This window comes from Anolis carolinensis, chromosome 3 (genome assembly GCF_035594765.1).
Source record: "Anolis carolinensis isolate JA03-04 chromosome 3, rAnoCar3.1.pri, whole genome shotgun sequence".
NCBI classification, from domain to species: Eukaryota; Metazoa; Chordata; class Lepidosauria; order Squamata; family Dactyloidae; genus Anolis; species Anolis carolinensis.
In genome coordinates, this window is record NC_085843.1 from 119,576,336 (window position 1) to 119,592,940 (window position 16,605).

General features: G+C 38.5%; 1 protein-coding gene across 1 annotated transcript in view; it reads left to right on the plus strand.

The window, feature by feature from the left end:
• Positions 1-16,605, plus strand: part of tubgcp3 (tubulin gamma complex component 3) — a 68,307-nt gene that overhangs the window by 16,446 nt on the left and 35,256 nt on the right. Inside the window, exons 3-6 of the mRNA XM_003218745.4 lie at positions 1,873-1,940; positions 3,801-3,878; positions 5,150-5,367; positions 12,287-12,459. Of these exons, the coding sequence (XP_003218793.1) occupies positions 1,873-1,940; positions 3,801-3,878; positions 5,150-5,367; positions 12,287-12,459 (537 nt within the window). The remainder of the gene's footprint in view (positions 1-1,872; positions 1,941-3,800; positions 3,879-5,149; positions 5,368-12,286; positions 12,460-16,605) is intronic.

The window sequence follows — 16,605 nt, forward strand, 5'->3', positions numbered from 1 at the left end:
GTGAAAAAGTTAATGGTATTAGCAAAACTAATCAGAGCATCCATAGGAATTTGGGTTTATACGTTAGGAGCTACATGGTAGTACTTGCAGTGGAAACAGCTAAGTGTGTATGTTTGATATGTTGGTTCATACTGTTCAGTTGGGCAAAGTTTGGACACTCTGAGGAACCCCACTGTCGCCTCCTGACTCCTGCTCTTTGGGTTCCAGGAGCCAATCTTCAAGTGAAATTATTTGCTATTTTGCACCATTTCTCCCATCTGGCCTGTTTCAGACCCATTTGACTATTTTATTTTAAAAGTTAATTTAATTTAACTAGTGAGAAAATGTCAAAAATGGGGCAGAAGAATTCAAAGGGGCAATTTTGGGAAAAACAAAAATGGGGGATTATGTGGAAGTGTTCAGGAATGATGAAGGGACATGTGGAGCCTTTTCCGCACCCCTGCAAATGTTACATACTATTGTTCTTCCTTTAAATCAGAGCTTTCCAACATTTTCAAACATTTCATGTTGGCAAGACACATTTTAGACATGCATCCTTTTGTGACACAATAATTCATTGTTCATAGCAAAGTGTAAGTTGTTGTAGTAAAGCCCGTGAGTAACGTTACAAACAGTAGTATGGTTGCCAGAAGGCAAAAAAGGGTTACTCGGGAGCAGGAATCTGATGATGAGCAGCAGAGAAAGAGGATCCGGGACATACTTACAGCACCTACAGATGAGGAGTCGTTTGAGGGATTCTCTGGGGACGATGGGTCAATGAGTGAAGGAGAAGAAGGAGATGCCATGGATTGGACTAAGATAAGAGAAGTGCAAGCTATTTGTGAGGCGCCAACAACTAGTGATACCTTTATGGGGTTCTCTGGGGGTGAATACTGGCAATCAGGGGATCCAACTGGGTCTTGGGGAGATCTAAGTCTTGACAGGAGATGGAGGAATTGGAGGGAAAGTCAAGGGAATTCACGTGAAGAGCTGGGAGCAGCTGTGGGGAATAGTGATGGGGTGGTGTCAGTTCATCTTCTGATAATGATTTGTAGATTAAAGTGGGTTCAGGGGTGAGGGGTCTTTGCAGAAGGCAAGGTGTTGATGTGCGTTCGTGTGCTGGGTGCTGTGTATTGGGAAAGATTATTGTAGACTTGCTGTTGCCTGTTTCATGTTCGTTTGGATTTGGATCTGCAGTTTGGACTTGGACCGGTTTGGCAAAAGATGCTGCTTCTGCGGACACTGGAGCGACGCTGCTTTGGATTTCTCCCGCTTCGTCTCTGGACTTCGGCTGACGACACTTCTCTTCCTGCGACTCCTTTTGTTAACCATTTGTGTACTGTGCCTTTTTGTTTTGCCTCAGAGCGCTTTGTTTGACTTGTTGCTCTTTGCATCCAGTTAATTTGGATTATAAATTCTGTTTTGAAGTCACTTTTAAGTTTGGTCCTGTGATTCCAACAGAAGTTAAACCAACCCCTTATAACAGATATGAACACATATGTAAATTGTAATAACAAAATTTATGGGAAACAACATATCTCATGAAAACCTTTCATTTATATTTTAAAAATACAGTATATAATGTATTGCTTCTTCACATAGACTCAGAGGTTTCATGTTATGTTCGTTTGACACACCTATACATTGCAGATGACACACTGATGTGTCCCGATGCACAGTTTGGAAAGTTCTGCTTTAAAGCAAGGGAGTAGCTGGGAATGTTAAAATTAATTTTTGTAGTGATGGAACAAGCACTAATATCAATTGCCTTCAAAGAACTCATAAAATCAAACATATGTACTGAGTTTAATAATATTTGACTGAAATGTTATTATTGTACGTAGTAGGCCTAATAAAGTCAGTCTCTCTCTCTCTCTCTCTTTCTCTCTTTAGTTGTGCGGCAAGGAAGGGAAGAAAGTGCTGCTGTATTCTCAGAACTCTACAGAAAACTGCATTCACAGGTACAGAAATGAATTTTGTATAAGCCCAGTGAGTAAGCAGTACAATGTTGGTTAATGTTTAGTGACTACCCCTTGTGTAGTTTATCCTTGGTTTCTGGAAATAAATATTACATTGCCAGTCTCCTGGCCTGCAAAATAGTATCAGCCACACAGTGAGACACACACACACACACACACAATATTTTGTTTTTAGATGACTTTTAATGGGAAGGACACAGATCAGCAGAAAAGTGTTTTATTTTTTATGTTAAACTTACCTCACCACTATCTATTTTTAAGATAATGTATATTGATTTATTGACGAAGCACTCTTTGGGCCTCTTGAGTGATCTTGTTTGTCTCTCTTTTGTACTTGAAGGTTGTGGAAAGACACTTGTTAATCGAAAGATTATGAGTGATTTTTGAGGGTGACGTTTCTCAAAGTTCATGCTTTCATGTATTGCAAGAAAACAAATTAATCCTTGCCACTGTAGTCTTGACCCCTCCTTCAGCAGAGAAGTAAGGTCAATAACTTTCAAACTGCAAATAGCACTAGAATAGCTCCTTAAATACCACTGCGCAGAAACAAGTAGTGAGCCATAATGTGGTAAATTATCAGTCTTTTTGTTAAGCTCCAAATCAGTTTTGCTTTATATCTGTAGATCTTAGTAGATGAAACAGTATATTTGAGACTTTAAGGAATCTAGAACTGTACTCTTAAGAATATATTAAGTGAGTAGGAATCATTCTTTCCTTTGTAGCAGTGCTGACTTATGTGGGCTCTTCATTGAAAGAACACAATGAATGGAGTCCACCCATACAATTGAATTCTACTCAAGTAGAACAGGGGCAAACAGGTTATTGAGGGGGTTCAAAGAATTTAAGAGGTAGGCTGGGTACTTCTCTTAAAGAAAACAATAAAAAACTCCAGAAGAATATAAAGGAAGCCCTCTGCACAATAGAGAGGTGAACAGTAATTGACCTGGTAATATTCTGTATATGCTGTCATTACTCATGTGGGCCTGCAGATCTCTGCTATGTATCATGCAGCTGGCTGAGGAATTGTGTCCTTTATTGCAAGAATGATGCAGGCTGAACACCATCTTGCCCCAGCGGTTGGCTAGATCAGTGCTTCTTAAGCTATCGGATGTGGGAGACTGACAGCACAAGAGATTCCTTTCCCATGTATTAAGTGTATTAAGACATGAAGACAACATTTTGAATGCCTGTTTTGTTTCTGTTATAAAACTTTGTGTTCTTCCCTGTTCTCTCCAAATCAAAACCTTAGCCCCAATAATCCAACCCTATCTCTATGCCAGTGTTTCCCCGTTTGGCCTCTGAGTTACATCACCCCTTCCAGCATTTCTAGAAGTGATTGGCTGCTTTTAGCTATGCTTGCCCAGGTTCGCTAGAGGCTGGGCAAGCAGTGGAACTCTCTCCCCCGGGCTGTGGTGGAGGCTCCTTCCTTGGGAGGCTTTTAAGCAGAGGCTGGATGGCCATCTGTCGGGGGTGCTTTGAATGCGATTTCCTGCTTCTTGGCAGGGGGTTGGACTGGATGGCCCATGAGGTCTCTTCCAACTCTACTATTCTATGATTCTATGATTCTATGATTCTATGATTCCATCCCCCCCAAATATCAGAATACCATACTTGTGCCCATTTGCTACAGTCATTTATGCTTTTCTTGGAAAATCCCCATTAGTTAATAATTTATGGACCAGAGCTAGTACACTTTGATTATCACAGGGCTGGATTATTTTTCCTTATATGTCTCCTGTCTACCCTGTTGTAAGATCAGTGGTGCTTGCTCATAGATCAATAAGAAAAAAGTTCATTTGAAAGCCGTGGTGCTATTTCTAATATTCATCCCTTTTTGATCAGGGTGTTTTGAAAAACAGATGGTCAATCCTCTACCTCCTGCTCAGCCTCAGTGAAGATCCACGTAAGCAGTCAAACAAGGTAAGTTAATATTGTGGCTGGAATCCCCTTGGGTCAGTGTGGCAGCATAAAAATCATTTCATGTGTGGAAGTGCTTTTTGATAGTAGTGTAAGTGCAGTGCAGCCAGTCATTTTGCAGTCAGACATACCACCCCCTTTCTCACTTCCGCTGTATTAGATTGTTTGATTGGTGTTCAGTAGTCAGGTTCATGGCCTTTACATCTATTGTCCAGTTAAGTTGCACAACTGTGGAATCCAGTGTAATGCTAGTATTGCACTGGATTGTAATACTTCAATGCAGCAGCATTGAAGGCATGTCACTATTAATTTGAAATATCAGTATAATCAGTGATTTTAGGGTCACTCTAAAATCATAAAACAAAATTAAAAACACAGCAACAAAGAGGCAAAATTGAAATTAAAAGTTGGAAAATTTAAAATACTTAAGATAATGAAAATGGTTTTTAAATGTCAAGGTAGATAAATAAGGCAGCAAATTCAGCACTCGGTATCTATAAGGAGAGCATTCTAAAGAAAAAAATGTAATGATCTACGTTTACAGGCAGACTGCTATAGGAGGAGAGACAGCTCTTTCTCATTTTTCCAACATATAGTTCAGAGATTTGGGGGATTTACAGCTATTGACTTCAGAAACTGATTCAGTACATCTATTTAAACTGAAAGAATTCTATTTCAGTCTTTTTCTGGAGCCCCTGGTGGCGCAGTGGGTTAAACACTTGAGCCGACAGGACTGCTGACCAACAGGTTGTTGGTTCGAATCCAGAGAGAGCGGGTGAGCTCCCTCTGTCAGCTCCAGCTCCCCATGTGGGAAAATGAGAGAAGCCTCCTACAACGATGGTAAAAACATTAAACATCCAGGTCTACCCTGGCAAATGGCCAATTCTCTCACACCAGAAGCGATTTGCAGTTTCTCAAGTCGCTCCTGACACGAAAAAAGAAGATTGGGACTTGAACTGTGTACCAAATGTTAGTAAGACTTTTTCAAATACCAGAGTTTGGAAGAATTATTTCTTAGATTACAACTCCCAGCATCGCCTGTAGCTGGGGTATTCTGGGATTTGTAGTGCAGAAAGTAGCCCTTCCAGACTTCGGCAATGTGTGCCTGGCCTAAAAGATTTAATGTGAATTCTGTATTTTGTTCATTGTAAATAATTGCAGATACATGGTAAGTAAAATGCAACAAATGCCAGAAGAGGAATAAGTTAGGGTTCATTGATGGAGATGGACATTGTTTTTCTAACTAATGGTTTTTTCCCCCGTTCCCTGTCAAGGTATCTAATTTTGCTACCCTGTTTGCTCAAGCACTGCCTCGGGATGCTCACTCAACTCCTTATTACTATGCCAGGCCTCAGAGCCTTCCTTTGAATTACCAGGACCGGAATGTCCAGCCAGGCCCAAATTGCGGCAGTATGGGCAGCAGTGGGATCAGCAGCCTAGGCATGTATGTTCCGAATGGGCCAACACCAACGCCACAGTCATTTCTTCCAGGGTAAGTAAAACTTGCACATCTTGACCAAAAAGAGATTTGCTTCAGTAAATAGCAACTGTAGTAACTATGAAGACCTTCTATCTAAAGAATCCAATCTAAATAGAATGCAGCTGTCACCACAGCGTGGACCCATTAGCCAATTTGATGTAATCTCAATCCTGCCTCCGTCTCAAGCGCAGTTGGTGGGGACGAGGGAGAGGGCCTTCTCAGTGGTGACCCTCCGGCTTTGGAAAGCCCTCCCAGAGAAATTAGACATGCTCCCACTCTGCAGTGTTTCTGGAGGGAGTTGAAAACATGGCTCTTTAGGCTGGCCTTTGATAATGACTAGACATCAGCTAATTTAGAGGACCAGACAAATTGACCCTGGCACTTTAATGTCACTTGAAATTCGACTGCGGCTGGGATGTTAAACGTGGTTATATTGCCAGTTTTAATAGCAGCTATTGCTGTGTTTTATTGAGCATTTTATTTAAATTGAGTTGGGCTTTTATCTTTTGTTAGTGTTGTTTTATGTTAATTGATATTGTTATTGTTATAAATGTTGATGTAATTTACTTGTATTTTATGTGTTTTCTGGCACTATGATGTGCTTCTGTAAACCACCCTGAGCCCCTCTGGGAGATGGTGGCGGGCTATAAATACAATTATTCCTATTATTATTCCTATTATTATTATTATTATTATTATTATTATTATTATTATTATTATTATTCATTTCTAATTACCCTATTATGCAGAAAAAGCACAACCAAAGCACCCCTGACAGATGGCCATCCAGCCTCTGTTTAAAAGCTTCCAAGGAAGGAGCTAGAATTATTTAAAAGTTAGGTAAAAAACAAAAAAAAAACAACAATCTGTGCTCTGAGCTGAGGAAACATTAAAGGGAGCACCAGATTAACCATGTCTAGGAAAAGCATGCCATAGTTGGCACCATTACTAAAAATCCCTCTCCCTTCTTCCTATATCTATACACCAAAAAGAAGGAAATCGGGCAGAGGATCTCAGGGATTATTTGACATATGAATAGATTTGGGAAGTGTAGGTTATCCTTTAGAGTTGTCAGAAATATTCTAGTTTTATGCCTAAAGCCATATAATGATTCCATGGTCTGTGTGAATCCCATTGATGCATTGAACAAATATACATTGCATTTCATTGTATGTCTCCCATATCAAAATCTGTTGGGAAATCCAAAATTAGTCTTCAATTCTTTGAAGATACTGTGATGTAGTGAAGTTTCTCCCTTGATGATTTTTCTCAGATTTGCCCTTTGGCTCCTAGGGCTCATTTTCTTTCTCCTTTGGGGAGGAGACTTCACGTGTAACCTCAGAGTAGGTTTTCAGGAGATATGAGAACTGCAGGGGAATTAAAACTGGTCAGAATGTTTCTCCCTTGTGCTTCTATCCATTTAAAGTCGAAGGTGACCCCCCCCCCCCCAAACAGAAGATAGTTTATAATCAGAGAACTTACAGTTTTGCCAAGGACACCAAGCTGGGTAATAAGAGTTAAATCTTGGACAATCACAAGGAACGCTTCCCATGTTAAACCTGTGTACTTTTGACCAAGGGTTATATTCTATATTTTACATTTCATATATTTATAGCTGAAGGTAACTGAGATATTTTACTGGAGTTTACTGTAATTTACTGAAAACCCTGGCGCAAAGGGTGTTTAGCCTGAGGCAAGAATTAATGACTCTTCTAATCCTTTCCTACACCAGTCAGTGGCTCACAACAAAAGGACTCTCTTTTATCTAGAGTTGAGACATATCTAGGCTAAAGGTTAGCAAAGGAAAAAACCAAATTTAAACAATATGCTTTACAATCTTGCCTTTATTTCTCAAAATTTGAAAGGTATTCTTCTGCCTATCTTTCTGCCTCTCTGTATCACCTTTAACACACATTTTCTGTTCTTTTAGACTAGACTCTACTGCCCATTTTGCTCCTTTCCCTTGCCATTCATTTCTTCCTCCTCTCTGTGTTTCTAACTATTCTTTTCTATAATTTCATATTTCTCCCCCACAAGAAGGCATGAGGGAGGTAGGAGCCCCTCAAAGGCAGGCCTCCACAAGTTTGGGTCCTCCTCAACCCCTATGGATTCCTTATGTGTGATCCCCCCACTTGCCCCCCCCCCCCCGGAAAGCGCAAGGGAGATCGGAGCCCCCTGTAGTACCTTGGATGAAACTTGTGTATGTCTCCCACCAGGATGGAGATGCTGAATATCCTTTCTCCTCCATTATGAACCCTATATGTGTCTTCTATCAATTTTATTATGCTTTTTATTATATTTTATGATTTCTTATAAAGTGAAACAAGTGACCTCGCTGTGAACTCATTCCTTTGACCTCAGTGCCATCAGCCAGCCCCAGGTCCACATTCTTGCTTGATGGACTTATCATGATCACTATCTGCAATAGCTCAATGGACTCTTTCTTAAGCTTCGGAGAGCAAAGCCAGACCACTTAAGAATTGAGCAGCCTTTGGACATTTTAATCATCTTTCATGAATGGCATATCCCCTCTGCAGGAGAGGCAGTTATGCTCCAGCTGTTCCAAGACAATGCCATCTTCCTTTCCCCAGATCCCGAATCACTTAATCCCATCATCAGCCATCACCTCCCCCATTGTTCAGAGACCTACCAGCCTCTCTTTCATCATTGGACGAGGCACGCCAAGCTCCCATCTCTCCAGGGAGCCCCTGCCAATCACAGCAAGGCTGGGTGCAGCCAGGGATGGTGGGAATTTTGAACCTGAAAACTGTATAAAAGTGCATGCTTGGCTATATTATGTATCTCAGCTTATTTTGGTGAACTATCGCAGGCTGGCATCACTTTCAGCTGAAATTAAATAAAATACCTCGGTGGATTCTGCTTTGACTTGGTGAGATATTTCTGGAAATTATTGGCTTCTTTTCTCACCAGGCTTCACCCACAGCTTTGATCTCTCTATCCAATGCTGCTCTAAATTGCTCGATAACACATTGTTCCCATGAGTGCCTTTCTTTTCTCGTATAGTCTGGACCACAATAGAATGATAAAAGCTTATGCAGAAACAAAAAGTCTGAAACAAATCTTGGTCCAAAATGAAAAAAGTGAAAACATGTAGCTGTATTAGTAACTGTTCTTGTAACCACATTTATGTTTTCACAATAAATCATGATTTATAACAATTTGTTAAGCCTTTCTGGATTAGAAGTTGATACTGTTCTTGAAATAATGTGCTTTTCAGTACTTTCTACTGAGGATAAGTGCAGTTAAACATTTTATTTATTTATTTATTTACCGTATATATTCGAAGATAAGCTGAGTTTTTCAGCCCTTTTTATGAGCTGTAAAAGCCTCCCCTGGCTTATAATTGGGTCAAGGTCAAGCCAGGGAGCCTGGAGGCCGTTGCTTGCAATATATGATATATTTATCTTTCCTGTACCCTCCCTTATCAGTGTTTACTTTTCCAAAGTCTCCCTGCTCTTAACCAAGGGAATGTTTTGAAAAGGGAAAGAAGTCCTTGCAAGTCAGGAAGGAGAATATACACAGGGTGTTTGAAAAAGAACTCCCTAGTTTTAAGTATAATTACATTAAAACTAGGGAGTTCTTTTTCAAACACCCTGTATATATTAATCTTATAACATTAATGGGTGCAGGCAATCACATATAAAGCCCTAAACGGACTTTATACCCATTAATCTTATAAAAGCATTTTCCCCTGAAATATTTGTTAATATCTGCTACAAATATATAAGCATTTTCCCCTGCAAGCCTTTGCAATCCCTATGTACCTTTATATTTGTATTTATCTATCTACATTCATTTTATATATGAATTTTCCCCTCATATGTTTGCAAGTCTTTGCAAATCCTATATACATATAGATATCTAGAGATTTTCATATACCTGCCTATCTGTATCTATGTGTATACATTATTTTATATATGAATTTTTGCCTCACATGTTTGTAAGTCTTTGCAAATCCTATACAGATGTAATTATATACAGAGAGATGTCTATATAGATATATATGAATATAGATATATAGAGCTTGTAAATATTGCAGGGGAAATGCACACACACACACAGATTTCTAGATTGATAAAAACATAAATATATAGGGCTTGTAAATATTGCAGGAGGAAAATGCACATACATACACAGAGGATTTGCAAACATTTCAGGGGGAAATGCATACGTGAAATTCGTATATATAATTATAGATCTATATCTAGCTCTGCATTGTTTATGTAGGCATTGGATGTTTGCCTGTTACTATGTTGGAAGCTGGTCTGAGTCCCCAGGGGGAAATAGGGCAGGGTACAAATGAAGTTGTTGTTGTTGTTGTTGTTATTATTAATTATTGTTAATACCATATTGCTTTTGTTGACCCTACTTTTCCACTTGGAGAGCGAGTTTACTGTTTTTCTTTGAAATATGGTAAATATTCAAAAACCTTTAACCTACTGATGCCTCAAAATAATTTCACTGGGATCTATTTTCATTTTGAAATTTACCAGTAGCTTCTGCATTTTACACCCTCGGCTTATACTTGAGTCAATAAGTTTCCCTAATTTTTTGTGTAAAATTAGGTGCCTCGGCTTATATTAGGGTTGGCTTATACTCAAGTATATACGGTATTTAGGATATTTCTACCCCGCCTTTCTCCATGACGTGGACCCAAGGCGGCTTACAATAACAGTATACCAGTCAATAAAATTCTTCAAATAGGAATACAGAAAAAGATAAAACCATAATAAAGCATGTTATGGCTGATTGAGAAAAATAAACCGTGCAAGAGCATTTTGTTTATAATTATTAGTTACTTTAGATACTTTGAGATACTTAATACTTAATAGATGACTTACTTTCATAGTGTTCAATGCTGGGCAATATGTTCGCCTGAAAGTAGTGAACAGATAAAAGAGAACTGTTGCAAAGCAGGTGTTTCCTAGCATGATGCTTCTCCCAAAACAGGAAAGCAGTCACCACATGAGGCTTAGCACCTCCTCTTGGTTATGGAGTAGGTTGCTAGGATATCAAAGCAGAGGCTTTCTAGGCTCCTGAGTTATAGGATTTTGCTGGAGCTCATACTTGAGCGCAATATATATATTCTTTCTACTCTTGCACCATTTTTAGTTGCATAGAACTAAATAAGAAAATTAATTGTAGTTCCTGCTTTTCCCCCCTTCAGTGCCTCACTGTGGCAGCACAGGCACATTGCCACTTGTAGAAATCTTTCAAAGAATCTGAAGAAGCACTATTGCCTGACTTCTTTATAGAATTCTTTAAAGTAATGATGTGACTTTTAATCAGTGCTTCTGAGCAGTTAAAATCTGCTGTTTCTGGACATCACTTTTCAGAGCGCAGGATTCACTAAGAGCCTGGGTGCTCTCCATCAAAACAAGGGCATGTTGGGACTTGTTCCACAATGTATAGGAAGCATATCTCCATATGCTATTTTGTAAGCCTTTATTTTGGAATGGTATGTCTTGGAGTGATGGCAGGTCATGGGTTTCTTTTTAATGTCCTCCCTAGATATAACAGTGTCACTTTAGACACTATTTTTTTCATTCTTGAGCTCCCTTCTGAGATCCAGGAGGACAGAAAATGTCACAGTTGGGGAACTTCATTCTATTTGGCCTTAACTAATTTGTTCAAGAAATGCATTGTGTTAGGCATATTTTTAACTAGTTTTAAATAGTTGTTATGCCTTGTGTTAGGCATATTTTAATAGTTTGAAGAAACTTGGTGGAAGTCCCAGCTGGGAAACTGGGTGTCTCTTCCACATGTAGCTGTTTTGATTCTGACTAAGTAGAGAGTGATCTAGTGACTGTCTAACCCAGTTTCTCAAACTGTGCTCCTCCAGATGTTTTGGACTTCCGTTCCCGCAATTCCTAAAATCTGATAAGCTGTTTTGGCCACAGTAAAGGTTTTCTGAATGTCACCAAGTGACTTTTTATATATTTGTAAAAATCTGTTGTGCAGTGTTTACAGTGGATTCTGCAAAAGATGTTTCAACTGTACTTCATAAAAATCTGCCTGTTTAGTAAGCCTTGCTAATGAGAATTTAGAGGAAAGGTGAAAACCCTGTTTGTGTGAGCAGGACTGCTTGTTTTGTAATGACATTTCTGGAATTGTATTTCAAGAAAGATCTATTAGGTACTATGTGGTTGTGAAAATATTAAGCTCTGAAGTTTCCTTCTAGCAGATATAGATTTCATACTTAGGTGGTGGACATCAAAAATCTCAGTCATTAAAGGACAACTGAATTTAGTGTTTAATGTTTTAATGTTTGTATATTTATAATTAATTTCTGTCCCAGCATGAAATGCTTGCCGTATATATGCTGTAAGCATTTCATGCTGGGACAGAAGTACTTTTAAAAATTATGACACACGTTGGTAGTTTTTGCTCTTCAGATATTTATATATCAACTATCCCTTAATAAGTGACTTGTGTTTGTAAACCAGATTTAGTGCTAGGAATAAAAAACAGTAATTAGGGTTTGATGGATTCTGGTGGGAAATTGTGATGTGCTTCATATGCTTTGTTACAATCTTACTAGGTTTTTCTTTATAACTGTGGAGAGTTTAAGAAACACTTGGCTTCTAAATAATTTTTCATATAATAGTTGAAGACCTTGCATTATTTAGTTTTTCAGACTAGCTACTTCCAGCATGCCTCCAACCCGGATGGGTTAGATTGAATAGGGGTGTTATGGGAGCTGTAGCTCAAAGATTCCGGAAGAGGTAATCCAAAAAAGTAACCTTTCACATTCAAATTGATAGCTACACTTTCTGCATCTACTGATTTATATAGCTGGCACTTATTTAACCCTTACATTTTGGTCATTTTACAGTAATAAAAATTGATCTGTTGTAACTGAGATAATTTAGTACCTGATCATATTAATAGTAGCTTTTCTTTTCTTAAGACAATCCTATCAACGTCCTGGAGTGGGAGATTGTCTTCGGCAACAGCTGGGGGCACGGCTTGCTTGGACTTTAACAGCAGGCCAGCCCACGTTACAGAATGCTACCTCAAAAGGCCTTTCAACCACTGTTTCACGTAATCTGCCACGGTCAAGGCGAGAAGGGGATATAAGTGGTGAGCTTTCATTGATGCACCCTGCAATCTTTCATCACAGTGCTTTCTTCTGAATTACTGTTTACATCAAGACTGTCTACTTTGAATGGGAATAAACCATGAAATCAGAACTTTCAATTTTCATTTTGATATTAGTTGATATAATATCCAGCGAGATAGGCATAGGCAAACTATGGACAATTCAGATGGTTATCTTCAGTGTTTTCTGTTTGAAAAAGAGTGCAACGTTATACCTATTTACCATACTTGGAAGCAAGTCTCCTTGTGTCTAATGAGGCTTAGTCTCAATTAATCTAAGGTTTGGAGCCTTAAAGTGCTGGCCTAAGTGGAGGAGAGACACTTTCGACAAATCACTTTTCCTTGTGAATGTAAAACAGCTTAATGGGTGCATTTCTTACCAAAAGAATAGGAGTAGTCAGAAGGGTGCATATAACAGGGTGTCAGCTTTAGTTTAGGTCTGAAGTGTAATAATATAGTTTTACTTTATCAGATCATAACTTGCTTCTGTTATTCATTTGCAGACTAGTGAATGTGAATTCAAAGAACCCATACAACTCATTTCACCCACAGTTAAATACATCTATAAAATCACATATTAAAACATAGTTAAAATACAACCATAAAAGTATATATTAAAACATAAAGATATGAAAATACCTGAGACAAATGTTAAAACACAATAATGTGATTTAAAAGTCATAGTTAAAACTGACTGGGTGTCTCTGCCAGAAGAGATAGGTCTTCAGTTGTGTTTTAAATTCTGACTGCTTATTTATTTATTTATATCCCACCCTTCTCACCTCAAAGGGGACTCAGAATGGCTTACAACAAGGGCACAACTCCATGTCCTGAACATATCGACATAAACAACATGTACATTAAAAACACATCATTAAAACATGTAAATTAAAACAATTGATTAAAATCACACAATCCAAAAAGGAGCCATTCCAGTTGTCATCTGTAATTGTTCATTCATTATTGCACTGAGATATCAATTGCACTAGGAATCACTGTGCAAACGCTTGGTCCCACAACCAGGATTTAACTTTCTTCCTACAGCTAACTTTTTTTAGTTCTCGGATCTCATCTGTGAGGTCATTCCATAGTCTGGAAATGCCCTTTTGTGTGTTAATGTTGAGAGGCTTTTCAGAAACTGATTTTGATAAATCATGTGATTATGAGCTTCAAGGGAAATCAAAATTTCACCGGGTTTTCTTTGAATCCTACTTGTTAGAATTTGTGCCAGTTAAATGGCTCAGGAGATTTAAGAGCAACTGTTGAAGGTGCCTAGTGTAAAATAACTGCAGTAAAAGCGGACTGACAGAATAGATCATATGTCTGGGTTGCTCCTCTGAGACTCACATCATAGCCCATTCTTGCATAAATCACATTATTAATGCATTGTTCATTTAGAAGCAGAGTTTATCTCTTAAAACTGCTTGAGAATAACCCAATAAAATACTGTTTTCTCAGTAACCTTCAGGAGAAACTGTCATAGATAAAACATTTTGATGCCTTTCCACAGTTTGACAGTGTAATGGGATTCCTTTATTTTTAGGCACCATCATCATTAAAACTCAGTTGATGTTAAGGTACCACAGATATATTTTGAAGTGGAGAAAACCTTGGGCAGAAATGGCCTATAGGAAAAAAAACTCAGTTTCTTAATTGATTGTTTTTATGTTGTGCCAGTAAAAAAAACACTTACTCATTCTGGCTGGCAGATGTAAGAGAAGGAGCAGATGTATCTTGCCATCATATTATGTAGCTTCTACTAAATAAATTCATATTGCAAATTAAAGACTGTTTATAAAGAAAACAGATGGGCTTTCTGCATTTAATAAATATTGAGTGTTTCAGGGACTACAGGGAAATAGAAATAAATATCTAATGTTATTTGATTTTTAAATCCACACAATCAAGATTTGGAATTTAAACCATGTAAATTCCTTTGATAATCCAGAATTTGTTTTTAGACATTTGGAGCTCAGGATGCAATGAAGAGTGCTTTGTAGAATAGAACACAATACAGATTCTGCTATTTGGAATAGTTGTTCCATAATGAAGTGTCTCTCCTGCTTCATGGCTGTACTATCGGTACCATATGAAAACAGAAGTGAAATCTGAGTTGTGTGTATCACCTTGTTACATTTGAAGCATATTGAGAACTGTTACTCAATTGCATTATATATATGAATTATTTCAACTGTGAATGTTGGTACATTCTGAGATAGTTGGATTCCCCCCTCCCCTTTTTTAAGTAAAGAAAAGCATTATAATCATTAAGTTCTAAGCTAGTTCTAATTTTGTTTGAATTACTCTTTCTGTCAATAGAGACAGGACTGGATGCAAAGGAACTTAAGGAAGCTCAAAGAAAGAAGGTTTCCCATAGTCTCTGGGTGCATTATTTTATGGAGCTGCAGGGAACCTCGGATTGAGCTGGACCCAATTTGGTGCTGAACAATTTCCCTTCTTATACTAGTTGAGAAAGTATCCTCATTAAGTTTTTCAGGACTGTGGGCTGAGGAGATGAGAAATATTCCTTAACTTGGTTTATCTTAATATCCAAGCTATCACTTGTAAATTTTGAACAATTTTAGCTATGCCCTAGAAAGAAAAGAAAGGTGTCTTGTAAAGGGGGGAAACAACAAACAGAAAAATTAAGGACTGTCTTTGATCAAAGTATCAGGATCAGTATAATTTGGCAAATTCTGTTTGGGAAAAAAATGAGAAGACTGTCAGGAATCTGTCTTTAAAAATGAGTTTATCCTAGAAAATGCAGTTGTAAAATTCCTCATGAGTGGCATAAAAACTTTCATGAGAAAACCACTGTAAGAACTCTCTTTTCTGAGGATGTGGACTGTGGTGGTCGGAGAGTTGTCCCAGTTGAGCAGATATGTATGTGGAAGCATCTCAACTTCAGGACCACTAGTACTTGCACACTACATGTGATTAATAGTGGCTCAACATTTTAATAAACAGTAGATAACCAAGTGGTGTACTTTCTTACAAGAAGCAAGAATTATTTGAGAACTTTAGATACTACTATATAAGTATCTAATAAGAAAAGGAATGCCTTTCAGACATGGCAGAGAGACATGAACTGCACTTCTAAGAAAAATCCAACACCTGGCAGATACCCATGATGCTCAGGGATTTTTTAAAGGCACCAAGATCATCTACGGACTGTGGAAACTATCGAGGTATCTCCTTTCTAACCTCTGCTGGGAAAATCCTTGCAGGAATCCTTGCAAACCGCCTTCTTCCTGTTTCAGAAGACACTCTCCCAGAATCCCAGAATGGCTTCTGCCCCTCCAGAGGGACAGTAGACATGATCTTCACTGCACGACAGCGCCAAGAAAAATGTATGGAACAAAATCAACCTCTGTACATGGAATTTGTTGACCTTGCAAAGACATTTGACACAGTGAATCGCAGTGCTCTCTGGACCATCCTCCAAAAAATCAAGTGCCCTGACAAATTTGTGAACATCCTGCGGCTTCTCCACGATGACATGACAGGAACAGTCTTAGATAGCAATGGCTGCCAAAGTGACCCATTTAAAGTGGAATCAGCTGTCAACCAGGGATGTGTTATTGCCCAACCTTATTTCCCATCTTCATCGCTATGATACTTTATCTTGTTGATGGGAAGCTTCCCACCAGAGTGGAAATAATCTGTTGGACAGATGGCAAGCTATTTAACCTCAGCAGACTGAAAGCCAAAACCAAGGTCACAACAACATCTGGAAACTGATGTCTTCCAAGCGAAAGAACATGTGGGTCAAGAATAGGTCTCAACAGCCACGTACGCATCCACCGCCAAGGCACTACACCTGGAGGACCATCATCCTCAAGCTATGAGGGATTGTCTAAGGAAGGAAAGGACTACTTTATCTATTGATTTGGTTCAGACTTATTTAGTAAATTATTCTCCTGTGAGTCATGCTGCTTTTGCTAACTGGCTTTCAAACAGAAGTCCTGTGCATATCTGTCACGGAGTGAACATTATTAAACTCAGCATGGCAAATGTCTAATGATTAATTTCATGTATTGTTGAAGGCTTTCGTGGTTCATGTTGTTAAAGTGAAAAACATGGCTCTTAAATATCCAGCAAGCAACTTAATTCTTTTTTTCTTTGTAG